The sequence below is a fragment of the Falco peregrinus genome, chromosome 10, assembly GCF_023634155.1.
Source record: "Falco peregrinus isolate bFalPer1 chromosome 10, bFalPer1.pri, whole genome shotgun sequence".
NCBI classification, from domain to species: domain Eukaryota; kingdom Metazoa; phylum Chordata; class Aves; order Falconiformes; family Falconidae; genus Falco; species Falco peregrinus.
This window is the reverse complement of record NC_073730.1, coordinates 21,530,934-21,554,227: the sequence shown is the minus strand read 5'-3', so window position 1 is coordinate 21,554,227 and position 23,294 is coordinate 21,530,934. Positions and strand designations below refer to the sequence as shown.

The following is a 23,294-nucleotide window of genomic DNA, read 5'->3' as shown; positions in this document are numbered from 1 at the left end:
AAATCCTCTATGCTTCAAGGCATCACATGCAAAATATAGATGGATTATCTGTTATAACAGATAAGATTCAGCTGGCTTACATTTTACCTAGTATCTCCAGTCCGATTATAGTTATTAGATAGAAATTTTATGCCATTTGTGATTCATATAGCTTATGGGTCTCAACAGCTGAGAAATGGTCCTAAAGAGGATTTTCAGGTGAAGATCACAGGAAGCAATGCATGTTTTCAAGCAAAACTTTGATTTATGTCACTTCAATTAAAATAAATAAACTACACCAATTGTTGGCAGTTACCCAAGCTGACAGTCAAAGACAAGATCTCTAAGCAAATGCTCAGTTTCATCTGGAAAGACTGCATTGCTACATGGAAAGATAATAAGTGCTTTGTCTTACCTTACAGTAATTATGTTAGTCTCATCTTTACATGGTGGTATTTCAATTTTGATGTTTTTGTCCTTCATATAGACAGTAGCAACAACATTCACAGGTACATGAGCATTCATTTTAGTGTGTGCTTCCAGCCCTGCCTGGATAGTGCGTGTGTTGATCCCCATTACAAAGGTCATCTCCTTAGCCATGCTGAAAAGGTAGAATGAGGATAAAATTATTTTCAGAAAGCAAACAGCTGTTAATTTTTTATGGTCTGTCACTTGGAAATATTATTCTTTTATTTTATAGTAAATATTTACCTTAGACTCATTTTGGATCGCAGCTTGATGTTGGCATTTAGTAACTCAGTCAATCTGAAATCAGACTTTGGAGAAGGTGTAACCTGTGCTTGAACTATTACAAAGAAAGCAAAAAAAAAAAAAAAAAAAAAAAAAGCGTTTTAAATCCCCTCCAATTCTAACAAGCATGCTTATATCGCTTAGGTATTGAAATACATTACCATTTCCTGCCACTTTTGTAACAGAAGAGTAATAGAAGCTGGTCTCTGTCGGGAACCCAGTGCAGGTGGGCACGATACGACGGATCTCGGAAGACAGTAAAGCCTTGGTCCACTGCCTCCCCACCCCACTTTGAAGGCTACTGATTATTCTTCTTATTGAAGGGTTTTTTTCATCAGGTCCATACCATGCCTGCAATTATAGAGTTCAACTTGTCTAAATAAGCAGAACTTTAATATCATGATCCATGTCATTAACTATGCCTCAGGGGAAACTCTGCCAGAAACTATTATAGCTAATCCTGATCAAAGTTTGACCTTATTTGCCTTGATTAATACTAAAGACAAAAACCCCTTTTGAATTAAAAGTTAAAAAAAGGGAGACAATGTCTGAAAGAAACAGTATTTTAAAGCTTTTGATGCTTAGGTGGTGGTGTTTTCGAAATGATACCTGCAGTGCATTTTGGATGGCGTCTTTATCAAGTCCACCAAAGAACAGCTCTTGGCCAAACAATTTCAAGTAGCCTGATGCAAAAGGTTTGTCACTGGAGAATGCCTTCCAGTCAGACAGCTGTGTGAGAAGAGGAAGAAATTCTGATTCTGCATAACATTTGGGGAAGCAATACCTTAGAGATTTTCTTTTCATCGAGAATTTACCATTTTCAGGATATCCTTGAAGTTATAGTCAGTCTCCCATTCCCCATCAGGAGAGTAACCTTTAGCAAACATCTCCTGCAGCCCTTCCACCATTATTCCCACCTGTGGAAAGAAGTAAGGTGTAAATACCAATTGGATGATGGTCATAAGAAGGGATGTGAGGGCAAACTGTGGGTAGACCCAATTACCTCCAAAGGATCAGCCACTCTTCCAAGGAAATGCGTCCGTAGCTGGGACATCGCCATCATTGGAATTAAGCTCCCCGCATTATTCAATACCAAATATTTAGCTGCAAGTCCACTCATAAGGACCTCTGAACAGAAGTGGGCAGTAAAACACAGCACAGTTAGTTTTTAAAGCCACAGCGTGCAGATCGTATCAATTTACTAATTGCGTAGTTCAACTGATAAAGCATGATATGAGAAAGGCCAGAAAACCAAGCTATAAAACTGGTGTTATAAAACAGTCATAAACAGAATATTCTGCATTTTTAAACTATTAATGGGCAAAATTACAAGCCTCCTGCTCATTGCATGGTGGTTATGTTATTTTTCCAATTGCTTCTGCTATATCATTTACATCCGGTTGGATTCTGTAACGTCAGCTTATGAAATGCTTTTACGAGACGTCATTTAGGGCAACTTGACAAAGGGGATCAGAAATGAAAACAGATTTGCCATCCTTTACTAATAGTTTAGGGAAAGTGATATATACGTCCTATCAGGACAGATGGTGAGGTTTAGATTTGTCTCTCAAATGACTCAGAGGCATTTTAATACATCTACTTCCAAATGCTCTAACTCCTTACACGAAATGCATTAATTGATAAGTAATTGTTAACTATTGAGTGAACATAATTTGTGTCTATTCATTGTCTCTACTTCTGTTTTATCATCCATAATGTTCTTAGATACAGATAATCACTGCAGAGCAGAGTCATGTATTCTTCCCACTCTTGGCACGGTCCCCTTACCTAAGTTAAAGTTATCCCAAGGTTTTTCTAAGTTTCCTTATGTTTCAAAAAGAACAAGGCTGACATGTTTCCTTTCCTCCAGTCCTCATCTGTCTTCTCTTCCCACACTAGCTGGAGGACAGGGAAGTATTTTAGGAGCCCCTGTGTTAAATTTCTGCTATCCTTATGTTAGACAATGGCATTATACATTGATTGCATCCCAGCACCACCAGAAATCAGCTTTGAAAATCCAGTACAGCCAGGATAATTGTAACGCCCTGGAAGATCCAGAGCAATAATTTCAGTCCCTGTACAGAAACTATTGATGAATTGTAGGAAATATATTTTCAAACATTATGAGAGGGAGTGAGTCTTTGACCTCTTTCCAGAACAGGAGTGCCTAAATTCTCAAAAATTATTTAGCCTACAGTTAAGGAAAATATTGCTTGGTTCAGAAATGTGGGGTGTTATGAATACTCATGCCCATATTACTTTAGTGCCACTCTCTGTGTTTCAACCAACATGTCACTTGTAAATCAACATTTTCCATGCTCTTCTGAATCTGTGTATGCAGACAGGGATCTGGATGGTCCTTTACCCTCGTTTACTCCTCACGCTAAGTTGTTTTGTATCAGATTGCTTGGACTAATTTTGATTCCTAATTTCTCAGGACAGATTCCAACTTTTAATATATTTGAGAAACAGTTTGTTGGAAAAGCAATCCACTTAGTCTACTAAATATGCATGAACCATTGTTTCACTTCATTACCTCCACTGTTCTGCTGTATGAAGCTCCTGTGCTACCCAAAGTGCTAGACACTGCCTACCTACAACATACGTGTGGTTCAAGAACAGCTCCTACAGTCAAAATACAGGTATTTATGTCACCCTGTTGATGGCAGAGGAATCAGTGGAGAACCTTTAGCAGATAGCAAGGAGACATGACAAAAGCTCAAATTTCAATGCTCATCCTATAGAAAACAAAAAGCAATGTGATGCCACACCGGGACACTACTAATAAGATGACTTGAGACTTGGAAACATGAAGACTAGTTTTTCTCGGGATGAGCTTAGCCAGAGCAGACCTAGGTATTATGTAGACTGGACACTAGAATGAGGCATGGTACTTTTAGTAAATTTGATAAAGCTCTTTTTTTGTATCTTAACCCACTAAAACAGTTAAAAAACCCCACGGTACTTACTGATACTTGATAATAAGTGTTGCTCATAAATGATTAAGTGATTATACAGAATTCATTGACTTGAAAAGTGCAGGGATATTTTCCATACCTCAGGCACTGCATACACTAATGTTCTAAGAAAATATTTACCAATGGAAAATCCTACTGACACAGTCAGATGATGCACTGTAGCCACTTCACTATGAGGGTACGATGGCACCTGCATATATCTGACTAAATGCCTTGCCCCAGGGAAGAGGGAAAGAAAAACTGGTGATCAAAGAAAGCAGTCTTTCATACCTATAAACATTAGTACAGATGTAATTATATAAATCTGTGCATACTGAGAGTCAGATTCTGTCAGTCCTAACACTGAGCAGAACCTGGGTCATCCCTTTGATTTCACTGGCAGTGTGTAGAGCATGAAGCGCTATTTGTGGTGGCCATGTGTGACGGATTCCAGATTAGAGACAGATTCAGCTGGCATTATTGCCTGTCATTAAAAATTCAGCATCTAGCACCACAAAGATCTGTGATGCTGAGGGCAGATTTTTGTTTTTAGCGAGGAAATAGGTACTGCATTACAGCCGTCACTATGGTAACTCTTCCAGAATGGACTCAGCGAAACACATTTCACCTGTGGCTAGTAGTGACAAATCAAATCAGAAAGCTGGAGGATGGATCCTCCTCCCACACCACTGTAATAGAGGACTGACTTCATTTAGCAAACTGAGTTATCCAAGACTAAGATTAGCATGTGTGAGAAAAGGATTTTGATCCTTATTCTTCAGGATGAGAGGTTTAAATATCACATATGCATGGTAACCAAATTTCTGACACTGGTCTTCACCAAGAAGTAACAGCAATTCACTGATGCACTGCATTTCCAGGCGACAGCCAGAACACAGTAATCCATTTCACATAGTCCTCTGCCAGCTACCCTCATGCATACTGCACCCTTCTTTCTCACTGTACAAAAATTCAGATAGCTTCCTTTTAAAAGCAAAAATAAGAGGAGGAAATGAATACCTAAAACTAGAAACCGGTATCTGCCTCTTTCTGGAAAATGTCTCTCTCCCTAAATGCATTTTAAATGGTACAAAAGTTCACACAGTGCATATTAGTGACTGTATTTCTTTGGGCAATCTCTGTCTCCATCTCTGAGGCAGCAAGCATGTGTATCTTATATTACTGTGGTTGTTGTGATACGCATTATATATATTTTTATGATAGAGCAGATTAAATGGTCATGTAGAAACCAAAAAACAGGGTCAGGGCAACAAAAGTCTTTCAAACCACTCCCCCAGCCCCCAAGAAGGCGGCAAAAGTACTTGTACACTTAGCACTGTGGTTTTCATGTTTCAGAGTCTCTTTTTCTGTTGATTACTTTGAAAAGAATCTTTACATGTACCAGTGAATAACAAAAATGCTAAAAACATCCAAGTCCTCCTAGATAAACAGCATGTGTAAGGAGACTGTGTTTGTAGATATAATCTCCCCAGTCTGCCAGCTACATATGCCAAATCACTGAGGCTGTCACGGTCATTTACATAGAGGAGTTGCTTAAAAAATCTCTGCTGAGAAAAATAACATACATGGAAAATAGAAGTAGATATAACTTGGTCAGCAAGACCTGTCTTCTAATCTGGTCCTCCCTGCTTTGACTAGATTTTTATGTGCAACTCCCAGTGATGTAACTGGTTAGCCTCTAGATCCCAGATGTGGATGTCTCATTCCGGTGAAGAATCCTGGTAGGAAGGGGCAAGAAAAATCTTTAGGCACTAAGCCTTAGTTGTTCATGGGTGCAATGAACTGCCACACCTGAATGTTTTCAGTTTGCTGTTTCACTGGGCACTACTGTTGGGGTGAGGAGTATTTAGCATCACATTTGAATTCAGCAAGAGTTGTAGGCGTTCAGCACTGGTAGAAATTAATCCACTTCAGCAGTAATTTAGGTCCCTTCTGTTTGTTTGGTGCTGAACAATGGTATGAAATTGTTAAGCACCACTGAGACTATGGCATTTGATACAGGAGCATGTGCTTCACTGGCTAATGAAAATGGAGGGTTAGAGCCCCACAAGCCCTCTGGTAATTTCATGCTGGCAGTGTAGAATGCAAAACACACAGGGACCTAAACACTCTCCAAATGGAGAGCCTGAGATTTTAATACTTTTTTTTCCACTGAACATAGGAGAATATGGAGGAACAACATGCAGCTAACCAGCTGGCTAGGAGAATTGAGTTCTCATACTCCATAATTTTTTTCACACATTAACATGTATATATTTCTTTACAAAACCTTCTGAACCTTACCTTTAAACATACTGAAGCGGAAAACCTTGCTGAACTGATAGCCAGATCTGTCGAATTTGGGACTTAATACTCTGATAGCCATTCTGCAGGCAGAAGCCCTGAAAAAATTCGGTGAGCACATTAACACCTCAGTTTGTTTTATTTCATCTAGGGAAGGGATCCAGATTTTCCTTACATCACTTGAAGATCTGGAGCTGTGCTTCTGCCCAGGGCCCTCAGGTAAGAATAGATGAAACTTGCCACTTGCATGCTAGGTTCCTTCAGCACAGCATTGGCTATTGTCATCAGTATTGGAAGACCTGGCTTCGTTTCAAGTAAAACCACTGCAGCTAACATTCGGACCCGAGGATGAATTTTGTAATTCAAGAAAATCTCAAGGGTAATAGCCTGGACCTGAAAATAATAGATACATTCAAATTTACAGTATGTTTGAACATTCTGCAAATAATCAGTCATCACTGGTGTATAATCTCTTCATCACTAGTACAGTAAATATTTGTATTATTTAATTATTATGACAACAGTGTACCTGGTTTCATAGTCTGAGGGCTGGAAGAGGAATTATGGTAATGTAGCCTGACTTCCTACACAATCACAGCCAAGGAACTTTGCTGGATAACTTTTACATCAAGTCTTTATCCCTTTTTGAGCTATAGCAAAATATATCTATAGCATAACCACTCCAGGTAAAAGAGATTTCATGGATCCATTACATACCTGAGAAGTGGTTTCAGTGATCACTTATCCCTGCCCATAAAGGTATGCCTTATTTCTAATAATTTTATCTCTTGGGTCCCTTTCTGCTAAATAATAGATTAAATATGAAATTAATAAAACCCAATTTACTACCAGAAATCTCTATGCTATACAGGCAGCTTAAAACTGAAAGTTTATGCAACAAATGTAATTTCCACAGTACTACTTCTGACTAATGTGTTTGACCTCAGCAATATTCAGTATCAAAACCTAATTTTGTATTGGGATCTTTGCAGTTTCCATGACCTGCACTGAAGCTTTTGGCCCCAACTTCAACTTGGATGTGGATGGTGTAACAGCATCCCCCTGCACAGTCCTGTCCTGCCTGGGACAGCACACATCCATGCTCTCTAATGAAAAGTCTGATTCAGAAAACTTCAACAAGCTTTGGAAACACCATAATTGGTTTTATTTGAATATGTTGATTATCAAATACCAAGGTAAAAATGGTGACAAGGATGAAGTGGGCTCTTTTTAAATGTAACTAGCTTTTCAAATTAAGCAATAAAAATGACAGACCATATATTAAGTCTGTTTAATGTAAATATGGGTGGGTAGCTAGCTGCAAACCAGGCATTAAACTGGTTTTTGAATAATGAAAAATCCAGTCACAGTCATTAACTTGCTCCAGATCAATTTTCTCCAAAGAAAATGCATAGAAAATATAACTAAACAGTGGTCTGGGTCACATGTGCGAAGCCAGACCAAAGGGCAATCAGAGACACAGCACTGTTTTCAAACAGCAAATTGACTTTTTTTCTTCCCCAGCAAATACTCTAACTCCTACCCTTGCTATTCTTTCCTCCCCCCCCTGCTTTTCCCCATCTAGCTCCTGCACTCTAGTAAATTGTTTCTTTATTCTTTTGCTTAAAAGCGTACCCTGGCACACTATTGTCTGTGGATCAATATGTGCACTCAAACTGGGAGTCATATGCAAAAAAATGAGTATAATGGAAAAACTGATACAGATTAGTAGGAGAATAGTTAATGAAAGCTTTTTACTTTTTATATTAAGAATAGACATATAAAACAAAAAACCTCAATATCAGAAAAAAAAATCTTGAAAATACAAGGTTTTCTTTTAGAAGCAGATTGCTTTAAGGTGAAAATGATTGTAAAGTGATGTCTGTGGCGGATGAGAGTATGCCTGTGTAACCATTGTATGTGATATATAATCATTATCTTGTTCAGGGACAAAAGTCACATTTAGTAAATGTTCTGCTTATGACAAACCCACACAATGTCTGTAAATTTGTAATTAGGATGCAAACCTCTAGTATCTATTTACAATAAGATCTGGTCTTGAATTACGATTAGATGTGACACTCAGTATTAAATGTCAATTCTCTGAAAACCTTGTTTTGTGGTTCTCTCACATACCAAAGTTGAAGTAGCACTAAACATATTTTGGTCAATAATTTAGCTTTCTGTCTCATGTCCTTGGAAAATAAACGTTTGCAATGGAAATACTGATTTGTCTTCAACAACAGGGTAATGTATGTATGCTTTTAATGGGATTTTTGTTGCAGTTACAAGAGGTTAATGTCAAAACGAATAAGACATGCCAAGTGAGGAATGGTTAAGTATCTAAAAAGAAAAAAAAAGATCTTACAGTTATGTTTGAAAAAAAAGGTCTGCTTTCCCCTCATCACCCATCATCGATTAGCAGCCTTGTGCTGGGTTATGGTAAGTGCAAAGGAGGCAGCTTTGTTTCCTTACCATTTTTGGATCTTTCATGCCTATGTTTTTCAGGGCCATCACAGCAGTCGCGTGTACCTTGAGTGGCAAATCTGAGGCGCTAGCTGCATAGCCTGGCAAAAATTTCTTGATGTGCTTGATGCTGGCTGGATGTCCTACATTCCCAAGGGCTTTCAAAGCCAGCGAAATTTCTTCAGTGTTAGACTCGCTCAATGCCTCTCCTGCAAAGCCATGCAGCAACTGAAAAAAGAAAATAAATCTTCCGTTGAGTTCAATTCCAGGTCTTATCTATATCCCATCCTCCAGCATATTCTGAGGTTTGACTTTGATAATTTCAGTTTGTTCAATTCACTTATTTTAAATATTTTCAAATTCTTTTTGTCCTCATGAATACGAGATTTTATTCATAGGACAAGCATAGCCAAGAAAGCTGCAATGAACAGCTTCTTCATCACTATGCCTTAAAGCTATCAAGTAAAATTTTTAAAGGAAAAAAATAGTGGCTAAGAGCTAGTTCCCACTGCTTTTCAGGGTGAGTTGGAAACCCTGTAACAACGCTGGTTGACTATCTCTTTCTCATGGTTGAAGACAGGTGCAAAAATGCAGATACAGTTAAATTCTTGAGACCCTTAAATCAGATTCCTGAAGGTATGGCTAGTGGTGGTGCCCTTAACTTCAGTGATGACAGCCACATTTTAGTGCAGATTAATAACGGACAATGAGATCATCAGGTCATTTTACAGCCCTTATTGTAAGCAACTGGATCACAGTACATTCACATGGCAAGATTAGAAGTAGTTGTCTGAAGGCTGAATATGAGAAAAGAACTAAATCCTAGCAGATAACTGGTTTTAGTGCTAACAAAAGCCTCTAAAAAAGAAACTGAGATGTTATAGAATAATTTCAATACAGTTCACATGCTTTAAAATATTATATTTGAGATACATTGATGGTACAGAAACATTCCATTTGCTATTACTAATTAAGTGAATGGACATTTGAAATGCATTGAATAAGCCTATACAATCATTTGCTTTGGGAAAGAATTTCCATTCCCTGGCACTGGGCTTCTCCGATTTAATTAGCTCAAGAGCATTGGTGGCAATCGTAACAAGAGATGCATGAAGGAATATTGGCCATGCCTGTATACCACATGAAAAAAAATCATGCCGGGCACACAATGTATTGGGAACATCCTGCTCTTACTGGAGGTGGCAGACTGACCAGTGTTGAAGACTGCAAACACCTATTTCTTTTTCTCTCTCTATTACTGGCTGAGTGGCTGATCCCTGTAAAACATGACATGCATCTCTAGAGCTAGGAAATGCTATCTACTGCCTATTTAAATTGCTTGCAGGCCCACTGATTAAAAGCGGTGCAGAACAGGGAGGGCATTACTATTATCAAAAGCTTATAGTCTATGTAGAGGACTGGGCTCTGCTTCTGGCTGACAAATGGATGGGCTACATGACTTTGGGCAAAAAACCTGGGCTTTTGTGTCACTTAGTTTATTTATGAGTATATATAAGTACCTATATTTAAAGTATTCCAGAGCAGTGCCATGGGACTTCATTAATAATTGGCAATAAAGCACTCAGAGATACTCAGATAGAAAGTGCTATGAATTATATGCTTCTTCCTCTCACTCTCTTTCGTGTGTTAATCTAAAGATAAAAATGCTGTATTTAACCAACTGGGGTTCCTTGTCCCAAAGGAAACACTGCAGGGAAGTGAAATACAGGTTTCTGAATAATGAAGAAAGAACTCAAGGATTAATTTTTCTTTTAAACGATAAATAACAATGTGATTACCTGGAGACATTCAGAACAGGAGTCTGATGAAGAGCACTGTTTGTGGCACAGTGACGCGTAGCTGAGATGGCAAACCTTTCCGAGCACAGTACTTGAGCGTGGGCAATGTTTTTTCACAATGAGCTGGGGAGAAAGCAGTTGGTCGTTACCACCACTAATGAAGAGCAACAATATTAAAGAATATGTTTCTGCCAAATGCAAGGCAAAACCAGGCTTTTGATATTTTTGTATTGATGGTTTTATAGTTAATCAGTGGATATTACTGTATTGGACAGTGCAGGCATAAACTAATTCCAGGCAACATCTGGAAGGCAGATCTGTTGCTTTTATAGTGGTTCAGATTTAAATTTGGTATAGGCTACAATCCGCATGGAGGAAATCACCCACTTATGGAATGGAAACCCACGCATTATTCAAGAAACATTCATCATTGTTCAATAATTGCTTTAGCCATAGGTACAAAATAACTGCAGATACATTGTGAATGGACCTCAGTACTTTGGGCAGACAGGAATATTTCGTATAAACACAGGAGCTGACAGGAGGCACCAGCCCACTGTTTCCTTGAGTGGGAAGCAGAGCATTACTGCGCAGTAACAGCCAGGCTGTCACGGGTTTTACGGAGGGCAAAACTTTAGCCTGAGATTTGTGGTCTCTGCCTAGGGTAGGCAGAGATAAGTTCCTGCATCTGAGGCTAGAACTAACCTGCAGAAGGGGAAAAAATTGTAAAATCCATTAGGCTTTCTCCTACATGGGCTCCATGTTGGCACAATTCTCTTGATTTTGATAGATCTGCTCTGATTTATACCCATCCTGCTAGGTCAATCAAGATGAAAACATGGATATAACAAATATATATTTCTTCCTCCCTAGTCTTTGTAGACACTCAGTTAGAGATCTAATCTGATGTAACTATAAAGTACATGTGGACAAAGGGAGACTAGAAACCACTGTTTTCAGCAATAACCTCTGTCTCTGAGGGGTATTTTACTCTTTATTTTCTGTTTCACTCTGGATTCATTTTTGCCCTTTTGATTTGCATTCTCCTCCCCTTAAGACAGTCAGGAAACAAACTCCTTTCAACCTCACTAGAGGATATAAAACCTTTGTATTTTCAAAGCATTTGCCATCCTATCAAAGGAATAAATACAACAGATGCTAAAATCAGTAAAGAGCAATTTGAGAGTGTTTAGAGAATCCTACCGTTGCTTCTTCCATCACATCCTGAGTTGGCGTGCTTGAGTGCAGAGCCACGAGCACTGTCTGAGCTGCTTCCCAGGTGGTGAGTTCTTGCCTTTCCATCTTATACCTCAAGAATCTGAGTGCATGGTGACTGGCGACTGCAGGAATTATATCCAAAATATAGCGCCTGTAATAGCAAAAGCAAGGACCATTTTCTAGATCCACATTTGAACATAGTCATTCCAGCTGGTCTCCAACAGAGTTTATCAGCAGAAGCATCACCACTTGTATTGATTTTACCTGTATGCTGGCCGACTGGAGAACTGCTTCCACACCGACTCATAATTCTCCTCACTCGCTGCACGGAAGAGGTGCATAAGCTTGAGGGCTTTTGCTGGTGCATCGCTGGGAAGCTGTTCAGACGTGGTCTCTACTAGGTCTTGCAGGCTTTCCTCGATCTGCAGGAAGGTTAAAATGCAGGAAGCTCACACGCAGTTTCCCACATGCACAGATTCCAACCTCCAACAGACTCTGCCCGGTGGCTAAGCTTTACCTGGCTCTCCACATTTTTTATTCTGAATAAGTGGACAGGAAGCTGAAGCAATTCACTGCCAAACTGGTACTGAAGTGACCCACGATTCTGGAATTCTTTCGGTGGGACTTCTGCCATGTCCTTCTGCACATCAGTCAAAGTAAGTTTCTGCCTGGAATGGAGAAACCCAGGCAGAGAGAACATCACAGGATGCAGGGTACAAATGGAAAAGAAAACAATAATTCTGCCTCCTGCATTGCAATGCAACTACAGTTGTTTCAAAAGGTTTTTGTTATTGAGGGGCAATGATATTTTGAACAGATACATTTGGACATGATGCTCAGAACCATACTCTGGTATGCACTTACACAGCAGGGCTTAGATCAGTCAGCCTTTGCCTTCCTTTGGGAATAACCTGGCTTGAGAATTTAAGGAAGAGGAGGGAGGTGAGAAGCTATGGCCTGAAGGAGATCACAGGAACTGTGTGTTGTGCCTTAAGGAGTAAATTAAGGATTATAAAAAAATAACTGATGGGGAACTTTTACAGAAATTATCACTTAATTTAAACCTTTTAAGAAGTTCATAAAAGCTCTTAAGTATCTGTGCCTCCTGGAAGCTTTGAAAGGAGTTGAAAATTGTTAGATACAATAAGAAATGCAACAGTCTTGTTACTTACACTGTTATAATTCCCTCCCCATTTTGCCTGACAAGCTGAATGTCTTGGGGACTGCAGAAGATAAAAGGTTCTCACAAAGTTTCAAATTGGGTTTCCCAAACAAAAAGGGAAACATATAAATTCAGGATTAGTCTTTGGAAAAGTACTCAAGTTTTTGGAAACTTTTCAAGGAGCACCAAACCTTCAGCCTTTGTTATTAAGAATAATACCAATGAGAGACTGTCTTTGTAAATATTTGCTATCTTTGCTACATTTTCAGCTAAAGGGATGCATCCTATCCCACCAATTATGTTTGAAATAGGTCATTTAGGACTCTATAATAAAGTTAGGCATTTGTATTGAACAACAGAAAACATTCCAAAAGCAATATTGCTGTACTACACAGTATCTCAAAATCTCTGTAGAAAATTGGCGTGTTTATTTTGGAATCTCTACGATGATCTTCTGTATCATTTCTATCCCCTCCTTCCATATGGATTGCAGAGAACTGCTGCAGAAAATAGCATATAACTGCTTTACAGACAAGCCACTGGAATTTGAATAGAAATCGCTACAGAATCAGCAGAGATTTTTTCTCTCTTGAAATTTTAGACAATATTATTGAAAGGCATTTGGGTCAGAAAGTATAACATCAGGTACACTTGGACAGATTTAACTCCCCCTTCCAGAACATGATGAATCTATTATGTCTTCATCTTCATCATTTTGTGATGTATCTGCCTAGAATAGATGGAAAAATGTTATACTCTGAGGAGAAGAGCAAATGAATACTAAAGACAGGATTAAAATGGTGAAACAATAGTAAAACCTCTCTTGGTTTTGAAAGGTGCTACAAGAGGCTTATGCTGAACAGGTCTGAAAACACAGCTTCAAATGTTTTAAGTCCTTGTTATGAGATTACCTTTTTTTTTTTTTTTTTTTTTCTTTTTTTTTTTTTTTAACACAGAAAATGCATTGTAGATATAACTTCTGAACACTTGGGTGACATACCCACATCTTCCCAGCTCCCTTGTATTTGGCCCCTTCTGCTGGGCAATGCAAAAGATCCAGAGACAACAGGAAAAGTTTTTTGGGGGCTCAATACCTGAGGAAGAACGGTAAGGAAGGCAGTCTATGCAGGTTTGCAGAAGGACAGTTTAAATCAGCAAAAGTCCATTGGCTCCAGACTAATACTCACAACAACCTATAATTTGCTAAAAGCACTACAGTTGTATCTATCTTCACCATGATTGCATGAAGCTACTTTCAACTTTACTTTGGGTGTTTTTTTTTTTTGATTAACCAAACTGAACGTGTTCATCATGTTAATGAAGTTGATCAGTGATTTATTGACATGAACTTTCAGATGTTGCAGTTTCCACAACTGTATATTATACCAATAGATTCCTGAAGAAGCTGATGGAGCAATACAAAATTACAGCAGCTGAAGAGTGGGACTGAGTTATATATTCTGTACAGGGACCTTTCTGCAAAAAACCTCCCTCTTCAGTAGGGCACTCCTGTCTGCAGAGTCCATCACTAAGGCAGGTAATTAAAAATGTCTTCAATACATGATTTTGATGCAGATGAAAAAGATTTTGAACACTAAAAGTTTGAGGGCTTGAGCTAAAAATGAGCAGGGGTATAATTTCTCAGACAAACATATTTTTATTTTGCTCAAATTTATTTAAGAAATATGCAAAATTTGCTGTGGAGAAGCAAATATATTTTACATGCCATGTGCTCAATCTTTTTGCAATAAACCCCGATTTCCTATCAAGAAACAGTTTTGATGGGAGATTTGCAAGCAGCCCACTCTACTTAGGAAGCACATTGGAATCCTAAGTCCTATCTATGTTTCTTATGAACTAGTCTCCAGGGTCTCTTACTCTATTATTATTTTCTAGGGAACTCTCTTTCAGTGAGTAACTGTCTTTCAAAGTATTTTACTGCAAATATATTAGTTCACGATTTTTCAGGTGGAATTACATTTGTTTTGGCTTTTATGACATAAATCAAATATCCCTGAGAAATAAAATAGTCAAAACCTGCCAAGTTTAGCTAACAGAATTTGGATAGCGATGTGCACGTTTCAGATTTACAACTAACAGCGAAGATTGTTTTTATGAACTGTTTGGGATTTTATGTAATTAAAGACTGGCAAACAATAAGCTGTGGAAGTAAAGGGTTTATTTCAAGTTATGGAGTCTGACCAGATTACAGAGATGCTGAGTTAGTTGCTGAATTAAAGGTGTATGTACAGTACCTTGCTTCTACTATAGCATTTCCTCCTGTTATCTCGTTGAAGGGTGCAAACTGGTGGACTTCCTCAACATCAGCTTGTGTAATTACAGCTTCATTACGTGTATATTTAATTTTGTAATTGTAAGTAGCAGTTGCCTGGGAATTCTTGTTTCTCTTTACAATACAAAAAAGCAAAGAAACAAAGAAAATAGAAAGTCACTGAATTTCTAAATTCTGCAGCTAGAAGCTATTGCATCACCCACTTCAACCCACTTATTTTCCAGGGCTGTCCTGTTCACTGGCCATAGGGGCGGTCTGTGTGAATTCTGAGCACACACTTCCATGGGAGAGGTCAGGCACGCTGCCTGGTTCTGTCACTTTTACTGTTAAGAAGTATTAGCTGGTTTTTCCCTTTCCCAAGCAGAACTAATTGGTTACTTCCTTGGGAAGGAGACACATATTCTGAGGAGACCAGCAGTATAAGCCACATGATTTCTGATTTCAAAGACAGCATTATAATAAGATGCAGCAGTACCTATCCAGAATAGCAGAAACTGGACACTGTAACTATCTTTTTTACTCAACAGAGTAGGTGAATTAACTCATGCTGATAATTAACAGTTTCCAAGCCAGCTAGTTTGAGCTAGTTGAAGTGCACCTACAGTACCTAACAGTCGGCAGCACAGACCACTGCTGCTCTGTGGGTCTAATTTTCATACAGAAAGAAAACGTGGATAACTAGAGAGAAGAGTTGGATCTGCCGTATCATTTTAAGCGCTACAATGCAAGAGATGGCATGGTTGCCAAATGGTTCTCTGTATAAGAATATAAAGTATGCATACATAATAGCACTCAAATTTACCTGCTGGCAGGTCTGGCAAGGATAGGTGTATGCCGAACCTGTGACCATCTGAACTTTCTCTTCACAGCTGTTCAGGTCCTTAGATTTGGTCACATAGAGTAGGCTTGCTCTCTTGTTTTCCTGAATTGCATATGTTGTGTTACAAATACCTCCAATCCCAGCCTGGAAAAATGAGAAATGGTCAAGAGAAATTCACTCTTATGCAAGCTTCATTAATTCTCCACATGGATGTTCCTGTTTAATTCTGTATTTTGAAAATTCTTGACAGAAATGGATGCTTTTTAAATCATGCTACTCTCCAGAAGCAAATTCAGGATGACCGCTACTTTCATCGCTTTTTCACGTGTACACATTTCCAGTAAGCCAAATCAGAGTTTCACTGAGAGAAAAAAAATCTCATTTCACTGAGAAAAGATTTGGAGCCTCAGAAAAAGTAAGTAACAATTTAAAGTTGGAGCTGTTTATTATGAAATATGATTTGAGGAATATTAATAAAAAGTGCAAAACCCCCTTGATCAGTCAGAATAAAATCTCAACAGAAAAGTATTTTAAGCTTGGAGATGACATTCTGCCCTTAAAATTTGCTTTTATAGACAGCTTATAAATGTCCATGGAACAGACCTTGCAATATCAGATGATCTGTCACAATACGAACAGCAATAATTAAAAAGAATTTCAGGATAGCAGAGTTTTGATTGTGGGTTTTCTCAAGTTTGCAGTTTTAGCTCAGATCTTCAATAATATTTCAAGCATATATATTTATAAGAGCTCTTAAATCTCCTCAGTCAGTAAGGACATTTTTGGAGAGGAAAATATTTGATTGCATTTTAGAAGGAAGGGATATTTCCATGATTTTTTATTGTTATTGATAGCATAGCCACTCCAGAGAGCAGCTCTGGGCTATGTCAGAACAGCAAAATGGTCATGTGGTGATTAGGAGCAAGACGTACCCACTTCATCTTTAGCTTAATGGTATTCCTGAAGACACTGCTGCTTCGGTAAGGACTAGAAATAAGAATTGCCTAAGCTTTCTGAAAGACCTGTACTCTGCGAATACAGGCGTGGGTCTCCTCTGCAAACATCTAGACTTTAAATGGGAATGTCCAGCCCACTGGGCTCCGTGGGGTGAAACAGCCTCCTGCCTAGCTGGACTTTCTAGCTGTGTGCAGTTCACAGCTAGCTCAGATTCCCTTACCCTACACCCTGCAAGACGTGATATAGACTTTCCCAGGTTAGTCCTTTAAACCTCTCTGCAGCTCAGATTTTGCAACTAGTAACGTTTATCTTCCTTTACAGAGTGACTTGGGATTCTCAAGCAAGGGTGCCAATGCTCATTAATCAGTTGTTGTCTGAGAAAAGCAGAGAAAACTTGGAAACAATTCTAGGAGGTGAAGTCACATATATTGCTCAGCAGCGAGGGTAGGACATATTGCTAACTGAATTAGAAAGAATGATGATGTAAAACTAGATATGAGAAAACAGGGCTGCAGAATATGCGACACTACTACCCGGATTTTTATGTGCAACAAACAGCGTGAAAGTATTAAATCAAGTAGTTCCTTTCCAGAAACAACTCTACTTACATAAAAATAAATCTTAAAAAAATTAAAGTTACTCTGGTCTGCATTTTCAATAAGAGTAACATGAAAGTATAATAATTTCAAGGTTTTTGCTGATCTCTGAATTGAATGTAGTCTAATCAATGTAAATATGGTTTCACAAAAACTAAACATTGCAATTTCTGTGGTGAATAGTAATATCAGATGATTTATGTTGACTGAGATATTAAAATCTGAAAAACAGTGGAAATTCCAACAGAGCATCAACTGCAACTGTCAAAGCTATTACAGTAATGTCATGGCATATATACTATTTTCTTCCTAAAAAAGGAGCTAGAAAAGATTAAAGTATATATGATTGGTAAAAAAGTCAAATTACTGTTATTTTAGCTTTAATCTTGTGCTGTGTAAGTTTGCTCTAATACACTATTCAAATTTTATGTAGGCTTCAGCTTTCACAGTTTACTTTCTCTAAAGCCACAAGCCAGATTTTCTAAGGGTCTAATGCTGCAAATGCATCTTCTGAAATATCTTGATCAGCCCCATTAAAAATCTGCTATTCTGTTGTCCTGTTGAGCTACAGCTCCATCAAATGTTGTCCCATAAGAAAAACTTAATCGTGATTTCCCAATCTTAGGTGTTTCTGGTTAGTGAAGTTTATGTCAAGAGGGAATGTAGAAAATGCAGTAGAAGAATCTGAAGAGAAAGCTTATGTATTTACAAAGTGACCACAACAGCCAAAACAAAAAGCTCACCTCTTGTAAGCTGTATGAATGCTGCATCTTCTTTATATTTAGCTCCAGCACATTCAGAATCCCTCTGTAGATGTTCAGACCATCATCCGAGACAGAATCAGGAGCCATAAGGTTTCCAACATGGCCATTGCTATACTCAAACTTGATGGGATTACTAAGTTGCCCAGTTAGTACCTGGGTCAGTTTGAGCGATCGCGAGAACGAGCTTGTGGGCCAGACACCATTGTACTCCGCTGCTTCGATTGAGTGAACCTAGAACAAAGGGGGAATATAATTCCTCTTTAATTTTTTCAGTTAACTTATTGCAATGCACATAAGCATCTAGAGCTTTACTTGCATCAAAAATACACTTTTAAGTTACACGAAGCCTCTTCAAAGGAAAAACGTAAAAGCTGTCATTTAACATGGCTAGTATCCATATACATATTTCCATATGTAAAAGGAAAGAGAGGGATGCAAATGACTGCGATATTTCCACAGTCATTGCACTCTGTTCTGTGTCATAGATAATCCATATTGCCGAAGGTTGACTGGTATGAAGAAATGAGCCAGCGAGGAGCCGCATGAAGCGGGTTGCTACCCAGAAGTAGCATGGCAGATCTGCTGGAATTTGCAGGAGAAAGTTAATGTTGCATAAAGCATCATTAACTCCCACCGTGAACTCTGCCGTCTCCCTTGCTGGGGTCACAGAGCACAGGCAGCCGTCAGAAACTAATAACAACATGGCTGCTGGGCCAGCCAGATAGTCATAATTAGTTGGAGCAGTGGAGAGCAGATTACAAAAATTGTCCTTCCCTACACGTTTTGCTGCAGAAGAGACAGCTCAGGCATGGCCCCAGCCCCCCTTTCTACTCTGCACTCCTGTCTCAACCTGGGGCACAGCCGAGCAAGTAGAAAGTTGTGCTAAAGTACAAAAAACTGGGATGATTCCTGCCCCCATGGGAATGGGACATGTTTAGCTTAGTTTCTCAAAGAACCCTTCCCTTCTGTATAGTCTGACAATTTAAAGAGACTTTTCTCTGACACCTCAGGCTGGCAATGTGATGCACGATGCGGATTAATTTCTCAAAAAGCCACACAGACTAAATGCTCATACAGCAAATCACTGGAGACCGCGCTTTCATATTTATTTTTGTTATTGTTGGTGGAGATCACTGCCAACCTCAGTAAGTGAAGCTTACAGAGGAGGCTCTTACGGAGCAAATCCCTCATGCTGCCTCTTGGACATGCTTCTGGCACATTGCACATGGGCAGGCTGGGGACTGCTCTGCAGGGTCAGGGTGAGGTACTTTTCCCCAGCCCTCGGGGCCCACTCAGGACTTGCGCTGTCTGCTAGGTTTTGAACACAGCTGGCAATTCTTACTTGTGGGTTTGCGATGAAAAAATTGTCAGCTGGAAACTGCCCAGGGAACACAGCTTTTTGCTTGGGCTGAATGTGAACTAGTAGGCTACAGATGAAAGATCAATTCCCTGAACCATCCCTCCAAACTAATTTAAATATAACAGCAGCAAAATAAACTTTCCCAGAGCAGAAGGGAATAAATGTGTTGTTACCTTTAACTTAAAACTTGCCCCAGAATCTTGTGATATTTTTTCTTTTCTCCTTTTTTTTTTTTCCTTGCCTGAAATTATTTCTGTATTTATTTTTGAAATGGAAGCTTTCTGCCAAATGCACTAAGGCAGGTGAAATGGTTTTGGAAGGTTTTAAAGAACAGGAGTCAATTCTTGGTGAAGACTCACCGTGACACACCAAGGGCTGTTTCAGCAGGAATGGGAAAGGACATGGGGTAAGAACAAGACTGCTTCTGCCTCCCCTCTGCCAGGGAAGCCTTCTACTCGCCTGTGCAGATGTGTGGCTCTTATTTCCTTATGTTTTTTTTTTTTTTTTTCCAAAAAATCCAGCCATTTGCAAAGGGTCATGGAAAAGCAATATTTCCCATCTAGATCTATTAAAACGTGAACTTACCAAGATACCTAGTAAGAAAAGGCTAATTCAGGCTGGAAGGCTACAGCATTTGTAAGCATTTATCAGTCACCAGTGTTTTTAATCTGCAGCTTTCAATTTGCCAAATAAAAGCTTTTAAAAAGATCATTTTTCTTCCACGTATACAGAAGACTAAGTGGAGCTTGTGTAAAGCAATTGAGGGGTGCATTTTAATACTCATTAGAAGCATGTATAGGCTTCTGTTAAAGACAGAAGTGTTTTCCACGTAATCAAAACTCTCAGTAATTACTCAGCATGCAGTAAAAATATACAGTTGAGGATGACAAAGAATGTCATTTGGGACCCTGCAGAAAAAGAAGCTACCAGATGACATTAATTATGCTAAATATTGAATCACATCCAGCTAATGTTGCATGTTTTATTGCCCTTCGTTTGCTGGTTACAAAATCAGTTGATTAAATAATCCTAGGTTATACAGTTTGGAACAATTGGATTGATCCAGTAATAAATTGTTGTGCATTTCAAATTATATTCCATTGTCTCCCTGACCAGAAAGCAGAAGAAATCCTTCAAGCCCAAGGTTGGCTTGAGCTGAGAATTACCTGGCAAAGTGCAAATAGAATTTAGGGCACTGCATAAAAAATAATAGTGTTAGTTACATTCTCCCTGAGTAAGCATAACACATGATGAAACTTAATTACTTCCAAAAAGCTTAAAAAAGAAGTAAAGTATGAAGAGAATTTTACCTTTCAAATTGAATACATTTTCTTACCCTAATAAGGCAAAGTTTTGGCCCAATACCACTAACTTCCACTTTACTTTTTATTCTTATTCCAGCTCTTGCAAGTCCTTTCTCCGGAAGTCCACTGAGAAGCATGCTTTCATAATTAAATGTATAAACCTTGTTTTCACTGAAATCGGGTTCTGCAAAGAAATGGTTCCCATAAAACATCATAGAGACTGTACAGAACATTTTCAAGTACTTGTATTAGAATGCATGGAAGAAAAAAAGATGAATTTGTTTATTTTTGTATTGCACTTGAACAAAATTAGCTGTTGTAAAATTATATTAAACATTGATATACTTTTCAGATTCTATTTTGAATTTCACTCATTATAATTATATTAGCTGATAGGAAAATTACTTACGGTAATTAAGATGCTGGCTCCCTGAAAAAGAAGGAAAAAAAATTAATAAAAATGAAATGACAAAGCAAAAACACACCCCCCCCCCCCCAAATGTTAATGGACTTTAGTATGAAAGGCTATAACTCATCTTGCACGTATGGCATAACTCTTTCTAATTAACTTCTAGTTCAGCACATAGCCAAAAAACTTTTTTCCCTAAACAACAAGCAAATTGTCATAAAATATTTTTTTCTATAAAATGTTAAAGTTCATGTTTGTAAGTGATATATATTTAGATTCTGAAACCTTTACCTGAAGCTATTATTTTAAATTCATCAAAGCAGATAGGTTAGTTACTTACCCACCAGGGTTAAAACCAGGGCTAATATCAAGCCCTTCATGATGGGGATGAAGTAAAGGTGAACATGCTGGGTTCTCTTTTATAAAGGCATGTGATATCACATGTTTCTTTTGGCATGTTAGTTTGACAAATAAGTGTATTTTAGAATACGTATTGATCAATCAAAAAATAAACATTTCTGCAGTCATGAATGCTGACAACTTCAAATCAACTGATTTCAATTACCTTGCTTTTTATGTGACAGAGATTTGACTTTCAAAATATATACCGTGCTAATTTTCCCCATTTCTCCATATAGTAGTTATATAGTAAAACAATAATTTAAACTTAAATTTAAAATTAAATATAAATAGTTCCTCAATCATATTTTAGATAGTTTAGCTTTTCTACAATCATGTCTTCAATCTCCTGATAATTTGCTCTTGCTGAGGGCCACAGCTTTGGAGACATACCTTGCTCTGTCTCTCTGCAACTCCACTTTTAGAGAAGAGCTGGTGATTGATTTCATAGATCTAGGATTGAGATACTTTAGAGCTCATAGACATGCAATGAGAAACTGTCTTTCCATGTGGCCATCTACCATGGCTGTCTTTGCAAGCCTATCTTGTTACCTGTGAAGGCAAATCTTGTCAGCATGACCTTCACATTATCTTATGGTTAATGGTCAAAGTTTATACTGTGAACACAGGAGGGAAATTAATTTCTTTGTTTATAAAACAGAGTTAAATTTCCAGAAAGACCGCAGTGACTTGGGAGCATCAGGTCCTTCTCAGTGGATTCTCATGGGGCTTTGACTGCTGCCACTCTTGGGAAAATTAATCCAGAATTTTCCACTTGTAGTAATAATATTAAGACCAATCCCTAGCAAAACTAAGTCAGGAGGGAGCTTGCTCCCTAACATCAATTGCATAAGTTTTCTGCAAGCATTTAACATTTACTTTGAATTTAATCTTGTCTTTTGGCCAAATGGTAAATTAAAGATCATGTAAAAAACCCCACCTGGGTACAAGAGTTGCTGAGGGGGGAAGGAAGGAGAGCTCAGGAATGTCTATCTGCTGTTTCTTTGAGGCTGTGAAAGGTACAACGTACTTGCAAGTAATGCAAACAGGCAGCAAAACTCTGTCCTCCAGGAAGAGAACAAGGTTTTCTCGGCCGTTGCTATCCATTAGGGAGGAAAAAGGTGAAACCTGAGCACAGGTCCTGAGCTCTCTACCACCGGGCCTGAGAATATATTTACTGCAGGCCCCATCAAACAGTCCCTTTACACGATTACTTCATTTACTTGGAGTGATGCCACCTGCCTGAGAAATAATGAAGTTCATTATAGTGGTGCCAGTGCACCTGAGCTGCAGTGGGGGCTGTAGCTGTGCAGCCCCACGGCGCTGCCCCCACTCCAGGGAGAGCCAGAAATCCAACGAGAGCTGTCACGTTAGGAGACCTTCGCTACTGATACCTCCAGAAATGCTGGAGATTTTAAAATCGCAGCTTTCTTTCACAAAGGGAAAGATATGGAATTGGATGAGTGGTCAGACCTTCCTCAAAATGAAATGTGTCTAGTAAAGTATTTTCAAATATAGGATGCACATATGAACTGTTACAGAACACGAGTAACTGGGCTGTTTGCTCGGTGTGGGTTCAGCTGGTGAAAAGTTAAGTGCGCACGGATTTTCCCTGATGTCTTCTTCCAGGGTGCTAACTTGTGAGATATGACAAGATGCACCACATTAGTGGGCCCTGTGAAATTCAGTGGCATACCTTGCCTGGCACATATGCACTGTCAAATGTAGTTAGAAATGCCTCTCAAATAGTCACATTT

The 23,294-nt window shown here is 38.6% G+C and overlaps 1 protein-coding gene and 1 long non-coding RNA gene across 2 annotated transcripts in view; one reads left to right on the top strand and one right to left on the bottom strand.

The window, feature by feature from the left end:
* The window catches only part of LOC129785283 (uncharacterized), a 101,062-nt gene extending 92,936 nt beyond the window's left edge, over window positions 1–8,126 (top strand). The window contains exons 5-6 of the long non-coding RNA XR_008749080.1: window positions 6,142–6,209; window positions 6,983–8,126. This is a non-coding gene — a long non-coding RNA (uncharacterized LOC129785283). The remainder of the gene's footprint in view (window positions 1–6,141; window positions 6,210–6,982) is intronic.
* Window positions 1–20,989, bottom strand: part of LOC101921169 (vitellogenin-1-like) — a 42,746-nt gene extending 21,757 nt beyond the window's left edge. The window contains exons 1-17 of the mRNA XM_055815766.1: window positions 20,762–20,989; window positions 18,045–18,296; window positions 15,731–15,892; window positions 14,891–15,042; window positions 11,991–12,141; window positions 11,738–11,895; window positions 11,459–11,624; window positions 10,256–10,378; window positions 8,466–8,684; window positions 6,166–6,383; window positions 5,991–6,088; window positions 1,733–1,857; window positions 1,545–1,646; window positions 1,339–1,458; window positions 891–1,080; window positions 691–784; window positions 395–580 (exon numbers count right to left, since the gene is read on the bottom strand). Coding sequence (XP_055671741.1) covers window positions 395–580; window positions 691–784; window positions 891–1,080; window positions 1,339–1,458; window positions 1,545–1,646; window positions 1,733–1,857; window positions 5,991–6,088; window positions 6,166–6,383; window positions 8,466–8,684; window positions 10,256–10,378; window positions 11,459–11,624; window positions 11,738–11,895; window positions 11,991–12,141; window positions 14,891–15,042; window positions 15,731–15,892; window positions 18,045–18,296; window positions 20,762–20,962 — 2,717 coding nt within the window. The 5' untranslated portion in view covers window positions 20,963–20,989. The remainder of the gene's footprint in view (window positions 1–394; window positions 581–690; window positions 785–890; window positions 1,081–1,338; window positions 1,459–1,544; window positions 1,647–1,732; window positions 1,858–5,990; window positions 6,089–6,165; window positions 6,384–8,465; window positions 8,685–10,255; window positions 10,379–11,458; window positions 11,625–11,737; window positions 11,896–11,990; window positions 12,142–14,890; window positions 15,043–15,730; window positions 15,893–18,044; window positions 18,297–20,761) is intronic.
* Window positions 20,990–23,294: the final 2,305 nt, after the last annotated feature.